The 8,205-nt window shown below is 39.7% G+C and overlaps 2 protein-coding genes across 2 annotated transcripts; both read left to right on the top strand.

The window, feature by feature from the left end:
* Window positions 1–546: 546 nt before the first annotated feature.
* Window positions 547–4,327, top strand: LOC103443915 (pentatricopeptide repeat-containing protein At2g17525, mitochondrial). The gene is made up of 2 exons (XM_008382817.4): window positions 547–734; window positions 2,188–4,327. The coding sequence occupies exon 2, from the start codon at window positions 2,292–2,294 to the stop codon at window positions 4,236–4,238; it is 1,947 nt and encodes a 648-aa protein (XP_008381039.1). The 5' UTR covers window positions 547–734; window positions 2,188–2,291; the 3' UTR covers window positions 4,239–4,327.
* A 1,368-nt stretch (window positions 4,328–5,695) lies between these two features.
* LOC114824750 (plant intracellular Ras-group-related LRR protein 1-like) lies at window positions 5,696–8,022 on the top strand. The gene is made up of 3 exons (XM_029101926.2): window positions 5,696–6,739; window positions 6,830–6,996; window positions 7,090–8,022. Exons 1-3 carry the CDS (start codon window positions 5,702–5,704, stop codon window positions 7,721–7,723), a joined length of 1,839 nt encoding a protein of 612 aa, XP_028957759.2. The 5' UTR covers window positions 5,696–5,701; the 3' UTR covers window positions 7,724–8,022.
* The last annotated feature ends 183 nt before the right edge of the window (window positions 8,023–8,205 follow it).

The raw sequence follows: 8,205 nt of genomic DNA, 5'->3' as shown, positions 1-8,205 counted from the left end.
ATCCAAAAACAGATCAAGGTTTTAACGAGTCAATTGAAGACTTATGGTCATCCAAGGGGGAGTTATAATATTATGAGTCATTCAATGTGTGGATGGCCAACCCACTACATCCCACTCTACATGTCCTTCCACTAGGAGTTGCCACTGCTTGTTTTTGGTGCTCCTGCTTTGTCTATAAATCAAAGGAGATACGAAGAGAATGAAAAGAAGAAAAGAACGGAAGAGAGAAGCCACAAGGCTCATGGCAGAGAGACGAAAAATAGAGGAGAAAATAGAAAGAGTTATCTTTGTAATCTTATTATTTCAAATTATAAATGAAAGCATCACTATTGCCCCGAGAACGTACTCCAGTTACACTGACTGTAGAAGAACCTCGTAAATTTTGTATCTTATTTATTTATTCCACTTCACACACCGTCAATTTTACAACACCAAAAAAAATAAATATTGAAGTGACAAGAAAAATAGAATTATAATTACTATGGGTAATTTTGTAATTTCGATAAAAACAGAGATAAAACTGTACAACGGTTCCCGCACTTGTCTTCTCCTCCAGGCTCAAGTACCAGTATCAGACGATATATACAAGAGCAGAAGGGCAACCGCTCATTTGGGACTAGCAACCACTCTCCGCCATTTTAACGGGCGGAGACTTTCCATCCAAACATTTTCTCCGCCATTTTAACAGTCTAAGGAGTTTTTCCGACGAGGGTACTCTTCACCAGAATTCTAGGGTAATTTTTCTCTCCTGCAAATCTCCTTTCGTCCTTTTGGATAAAATATTCAAGTTTCATCTTTCATTCACAAGTGGTTGTAAAATATAACGATTTAGTTGCTTCCATGTCTACTATTTTTTGTAAGCAGGCAGCAGATACTTCATTTGTTTTCATTTAAATGCTGACTGACTGCATTCTGGTATAATATAATGTGTTGGGCTGCATTGAACTTGTTTCGAAACTGTCCTTCCCAAGTCCGGGATAGGGAATCGGAGTGTGGAAAGTGTCTTTGGTGTTATGCATACCAAGTGTTTGAGGAAAATCCTCAAAGGAAAGAAGAAAAACAAAAACTAGTTAATTAGGAGCTGAAATTTTGAAATTTTGAAAATCCTCAAACAAAAACAATTTTGTTTGTTTTGTTTTGTTTTGTTTTATAACTACTTGGCTTATGTTATTCATGAATCAATTGCCTTTAATTAAATGAATTATCTTTAATGCTACTTTAGTTTACTACTTCCCGGAAGCAATTGAAGAAAGACTTTTGGTCTAATATGATTGCTAAAATCCTAATCCTTATAGTGTATCAGTTAATTGTTTGGATAATTAAGATTTTAGTATAGATTACAGATTTACCTGGGAAGTGTTACGGAATTGGTGCTTTTAGGAGGATGTTGGAGACCCCACCGTACTGTGTGGACTGTGCTCATGTTTATATTTCCTGTATCATATTTTGAGATATGAATTTCTGGCTTTTTTTCGGACATAATAGTATTTTCTTTTCGGTTACAATAATAGTTGTTTCTCTGAATTCCATGGATTATGCAAAATTCAATTTAACCGCAGTATGACCTTACATGCGGTAGCAAAATGGCTTGGTTAAAAATCCTATTGTAAGTTGACAGTTACGTAAATTTGTGGTCATTGGTTAGGGACCTTGTTAGTTAGTCAAAGACAGATAGTATCTTACGACTTATAATGCGGACTTAGGGTACCTTGCTAGATTTTGTTAGAATGTGAATTACGGTCGGCTTGATCCCGTCACAAGTAAGCATTCTAACCCAAAAGTTAGATGCAGCAGTAGAATAGAATAAACGCTACCCTCTATCATGACTCAGGGTTCGCAGGGTGACAATATGTGCTCTAGACTTAAGAGTTTCTGTGGCTGTTGTTATCAATGGTAATTGGTGGTGAACAAATGATTCATTGGGGCGAAAGCTTATTTTTTATTATTATTTGTTTTAGTTTTTGAGTTACAGAATGAAGTGTGTCTAGATTTGCCATTTCAAATGACTTCCAAATATCTGGAATAAGAAATGACCTTCAAATATTATTAGCATCGTTCTTGGCTTCCAAATTTATGTTTGCATTCTAATGCATTGCTTATAGTCACAGTTCAACCTAGAGTTCTTTGTAATTTCCCACAATGGAGTTTTGGTAATTTTATGTATTATCTTACGTTGTATTATTTTAGTGTTTGATTGGCAGAAATAGATCAAGGGTAAGCAAAAGTAGAAGGTAGACGACGGGGCTCTACTCTGTCAAGAAACTTAAGAAAACCTGCTTCATTAGAGTCCCATGTGCAGGCTTGTTTTCAGATCCTTACCATGTAAGTCTCTCTCCCAGTATAGAGGTGAATTGGCCATTCTAATCTTCAATCCTTCACAGCTTCCAGATGTGGATCATAGCCATTTTATTAGAGCCATGTCATCGTTGTCTCCGACATCGTCATCAGTTGCAACTCCATCCCATAAGCACATTGCCCAGCTTTTATTAGAGCAAAAATCAGCAGCCCAAGCCCTCGAAACCTTCAAATGGGCCTCCAAACTCCCCAAGTTCACACACTCTCCCTCCACTTACCGAGCTCTCATCCACAAGCTGTGCACCTTCCACCGCTTTGACACCGTTCACCAACTGCTTGATCAAATGCCCACATCAATTGGACAGCCCCCGGATGAAGACATTTTTGTCACCATCATTCGAGGTCTTGGCCGTGCCCACATGGTAAAACAAGTGATCAAAGTGCTTGACTTGGTTTACAAGTATGACCAGAAACCTTCTTTGAAAGTATTCAATACAATACTTGATGTTCTTGTGAAGGAAGATATAGATATAGCCAGGGAGTTTTACAGGAAGAAGATGATGGAAAGTGGCATTGATGGCGATGGTTATACTTTTGGTATCTTGATGAAAGGACTTTGCCTGACGAACCGAATTGGTGATGGTTTTAAGCTTTTGCAAGCAATGAAGACTCGGGGAATCACCCCAAATACTGTGGTATATAACACGTTGCTTCATGCGCTTGGCAAGAACAAGAAAGTTGGTAGAGCGAGAAGCTTGATGAATGAGATGGAAGCACCGAATGACGTGACTTTTAATATTTTGATATCTGGGTATTGTGGAGAAGAGAATTTAGTGCAAGCTCTTGTTCTGCTAGAGAAGTGCTTTGGTTTGGGGTTTGTGCCTGATGTTGTCACTGTAACTAAGGTGTTGGAAATTCTTTGCAACAATGGCCGTGTAATGGAGGCTCTCAAGCTTATAGAGAGAGTGGAGAGCAAGGGAGGACTGGTGGATGTGGTAGCTTATAACACCTTGGTCAAGGGTTTTTGTAGATTAGGGAAAGCGAAACTCAGTCTTCGCATTGTGGAGGAAATGGAGAAAAAGGGATGCCTTCCAAATGTTGATACTTACAATGTCTTGATCTCTTGTTTTTGCGAATCTGGGATGTTGGATATGGCTCTAGATCTGTTTAAGGATATGGAAACAGATGGTATCTACTGGAATTTTGTTACGTACGATACATTAATTAGAGGTTTGTGTTCAGCAGGAAGGACGGAAAAAGGGTTTGAAATTTTGGAACTAATGAATGAGAGAAAACACGGTTCTGGGGGCCAAATCTCTCCTTATAATAGTGTATTATACGGGTTGTATAAGGAAAATCGTTTAGGCGAAGCACTTGAGTTTTTAACCAGTTTGGGGAAATTATTTCCCAGAGCTGTTGATAGAAGCTTGAAAATATTAGGTTTCTGTGAAGAGGGCGCCACATTGAATGCAAAGAAGGTTTATGATCAGATGATTACAGAAAATGGAGTTCCAAGTGCTATAATCTTCGACTGTCTAATCAATAGATTTTGCCAAGAAGGCTCTGTTCGCGAAGCGTTTGACCTAATGAACGAGATGATTGGTCATGGTTACATTCCTCTTGCATCGACATTTAATCCTCTGATCAATGCGTTTTGTGACAAAGGGAAAGTTGGTAGTGCACTGAAACTTGTGGAGGACATGGTTGAGAGAGGTTGCTCACCAGATGGTGGAAGTTATGGTCCGTTGGTAGCTGTTCTTTGCCGGATGGGGGATTTTCAGAAAGCTTTGAGATTGGTTTTGCAGATGGTACAAAGGGGCATCGTTCCAGATTACTTTACATGGAATTCATTGCTTCTTTGTTTAAGTGAAGAGACTGTATGGTTGAAAGGAAGAAGTGTAATCGATGTAAATAGCTTGTTACACCATATTATTGACAATTAAATGCTTGTCTAACCTGTATGGGCGAGATACAAGAAAATCAATGCATATCGACGATATTTATCGATGCAATACATAAATTTTGTCGGAATGCATTGCAAATTTTGAACTTTAAATTTTTTGAAAGAAATTTTTCTCTAATTTCAACTAAATCTAAATGAGTTGACATACTCATTCTATTGCAAATTTCCATAATTTTCTTCAAAGATGATATATTCATCGATATTTTCATAAATTTGTAAGTAGATATTTTCACCTATGTTGATATTTTAAACATTGGCTAAGGTTGACCTTTTGGTTCATCATGGGTTGTTGTACTGATAGTGTTTGCAAAATTGTTATACAATAAAATATTTATGTGTATTGTATTTACCCGTGAAACACTTAGAGCAAACTAATTGCGCGATAAAATGTCTTAATTGACAAGCCTTAACAATCTTTAACATTACTTCACAATTTTTCTATAAACATTCTCAACAAGCCTCTACAGATCATAATTGTTGACATATGTTAACATAAACCTTGAACAGATGTTGACAAGAATCCACAAGTTCCGACTAACTTTGCATACCAATACAACCACACAGAACAAAAAAGAAGAATCAAATGAATAATGCAACCCAGAACAAATAACAAAGTAAATAAATAAAAGAAATATAAATGACAATAATAATAAATAATGCAACTAAAAATAAATAAATAAATGAAGAATGGATGACAATAATAAATAGATGGGCTCCACCATCGCATCGCAATCATCGATTTGCCGATCCCTGCATCCAAAGGACGTAACCAGGATTCTGAGAATCGGTTAATATTTATTGAAACATTACCAAAGTTGCATCAAGTTTTTTACATTTCCAAAGTTGCAGTCTAGGTATACGACTCTTCGAAGAATTCTCTGGAATTGGATCCTATCCGAATTCATTTGGTAAGGATCTTAGAATTCTCACATCTTAATCATTCATCGTGTATTGTGCGGTTAGAAATAATTTGATTTTTTTATTTAAAATTAAACAAAAATAATATCTGACGAAAATTAACCGCACGATGTGCGATAAACGGCTAGGATGCCAAAATCCCTAAAATCCTCACAAAATGGATCCATAGAGGAAAATCTCTAATAACTAATGTTTTTAGGCATATATTTTATAATATCAAGTATTAATACAGAAATTGATGTTAAATTTTAAGGCAATTGTTATTTACATTCCAAAAATCTTATTATGCACTCCAAACTTTCTATGTTGGGAAAGAAAAATATATTTATGAGGAACGTAGAATGAGATTTTTGGAGTGCTAATAGCATTCTCAATTTTAAAATGGTAACTCATGTTTTTGACATAATATTTTACAAAAAAAACTATTCTTATCATCTAGTTGTATTATCACGCGTACTATTTTTTCAATAAAGATAAGACCCCACCTACTGGTGGTTCCTATCTCTATTAGAAGGATGATACAAAATGATTGTAGCACGAAATGATAGAGAGTTATTTATCTCTAATGCATTGCATCACAATTTTGATGGCGTGAAAACAGTAGCAGTGTCCGACCTCGTCAACTCCATCATCCATTCCGTTATTGACGCCCTTTTCCAAAACAAAAACCACACACTTTGTGACGCTCAGGGTCTCACACTAACCTCCTCCTCCTCCTCTTTCTTCAAAATCCAATCCATTTCAATTCAATCGCACAAGTCACCACCCTCTCGCCGTCTCTCCGATCACATCCCATCCCAACCAATGGATCCCAACCCCTCCAAATTAACCATGCTCTCCTACGTCATGTCCCACCTCCCCTCCTTGGCTCCCAAGCCCTCAACACCAGCCGCCCCTCCCCACCTCTGCACTATCCGCATCGACCCCCATCCCTCCGACCAGCCCCCCATCCTCAACCAGATGCCCCACCTCTCCGACCCCAAAGTCCTCGCCGCCATGCAACGCGCCGTCGCCGACGTCTCCCAGACCCGTTCCGCCCTCAAGACCCTCGGCGACCGACCCGACCACGAGCTCGTCGACACCGCCAAGGTTAGGCTCCGCGAAATCGACTCCGATTTGGCCAAGAAACTAGAGGAGCTTGTCATCTCTCCCCGCCCTAATGACTTTGACAGGCTCCAGTGGCGGGTTCGCCTGGCCGACAAAGAGGCTCAGTTCCGCGAGGCGGCGGAGAAGGACAAGCAAGGCTACACTGCGATTCTGCAGCTCGATGAGTTGCACTCCGCCTACGACAAGCTTCTCAAGGACGCCGAGCAGAGGCTCGTCAAGATTTACGAGTCGGCCATGGCTGGGGTCGTGGAATTTGATGAGGAGAAGGAGGAGGGCGGTGATGAGGGTTTGACCAACGACCAAGTCCCTGAGGAGGTGGCTGGGATTCTGCAGGAGGCCTCCCGGACCACTCTGGATCGGGTCAACCTCTCGGGGCGGCAGTTACGGTTCTTGCCCGAGGCCTTGGGCTCCATCCACAGTTTGCTCCTGCTGGATCTTTCCAGCAATGAACTCAAGGTTTGATTTGGTTTGATTTTGTTTCGATTCGGTTCGATTAAGTTATTGATATTATGATTAGATTAGGAATTAAAAGAACATTTTGGACAGGCTATTCCTGAGTCAATAGGTGGATTAGAGAAACTTGAAGAGCTAAACGTGTCTTCAAACCTTTTGGAGTCACTGCCGGAATCAATTGGGGCATTGCAAAAGTTGAAGGTGCTGAATGCCACTGGGAACAAGCTAAGTGCCCTTCCTGACTCTATCTGTCAATGCAGGTAAAGAAATTTATTGTCTTTAATCCATTCGAATTTCGAATTTCGAGTGAGAAATGGAATGATTAGAAATTTGGTTTTGTGAAATGTGATTAGGTCGTTGGCGGAGTTGGATGTGAGCTACAACGGCCTCACATACCTGCCAACCAACATTGGTTTTGAGTTGGCCAATCTACAGAAGCTTTCTATCCAGTTGAACAAGATTCGGTCTCTTCCTACCTCTGTTTGTGAGCTGAGGTCTTTACGCTGCTTGGATGCTCACTTCAATGAGCTCCGCGGCCTTCCTCTGGCCTTTGGTCGGTTGACCAATCTCGAAATCCTCAATCTCGCCAGTAATTTTACCGATCTAACTGAGCTACCCGACACCTTTGGTGATTTAATCAACCTCAAGGAACTTGATATCAGCAACAATCAGATTCATGCTCTTCCAGATACCTTTGGCCGCCTTGACAATTTGACCAAACTGAACGTGGACGGGAACCCTCTTGTGGTTCCACCCTCGGACATAGTTCAACAAGGTGTGGTAGCTATAAAGGTTTTCATGGCCAAGAGATGGTTGGAGATACTGGTGGAAGAAGAAAGGAAAAGCATGCTTCAGGTTCAAGATCAAGAAGAAACAGGATGGTTGACGCGCAGCACTTCCTGGTTGAAGGACTATGTTTCGGGTGTTTCTGAGTATCTGGGGTCTCCAAGAGCTCCTAGAGATCCTATTCTTGACCAGCAGCTATGATTTCATGCAAGGGCTCTTTGCCGCACGTAATTTGTGCTTACTTTTTCCTTTCTGTTTCTTTGTTTATTTCGTTTTACTTGTATTCCCTGCGACTCTTCTAGCTCGGAAAAGGTGGAAGCCTCAACAAATTTTCTTCTTTCAGTCCTCAACGGTTGTGAGATAGATTTCGGATTTGCTTTCAGGCCTTTCATCAAAGCATATTGCGTATGGTGAGTTTTCTTGCGAGTCGGAAATTTGTACAAGTGTGAATTTTGTTGAGAAAGTGAAGGTGAATCAATGAGAGGAAGATAGGGGATCAACATATGTGTTTTCTTCTAGCAAGGAGTGACATTTTTACTCCTTACAACTTCAATTTTGTTTTCCTCTTAATCTTAAAACACACAGAAACACAAAACATCAGAATATGTAAACTTTTGGTCGCTTGTTTTATCTAGTTCATTACGTGATCTTTTCAAATAACTAAAGGGAATTTACTTAGTACA

The sequence above is a fragment of the Malus domestica genome, chromosome 05 (assembly GCF_042453785.1).
Source record: "Malus domestica chromosome 05, GDT2T_hap1".
NCBI classification, from domain to species: domain Eukaryota; kingdom Viridiplantae; phylum Streptophyta; class Magnoliopsida; order Rosales; family Rosaceae; genus Malus; species Malus domestica.
Note: the sequence above shows the minus strand (reverse complement) of the source record. Positions and strands in the feature narration are given on the sequence as shown.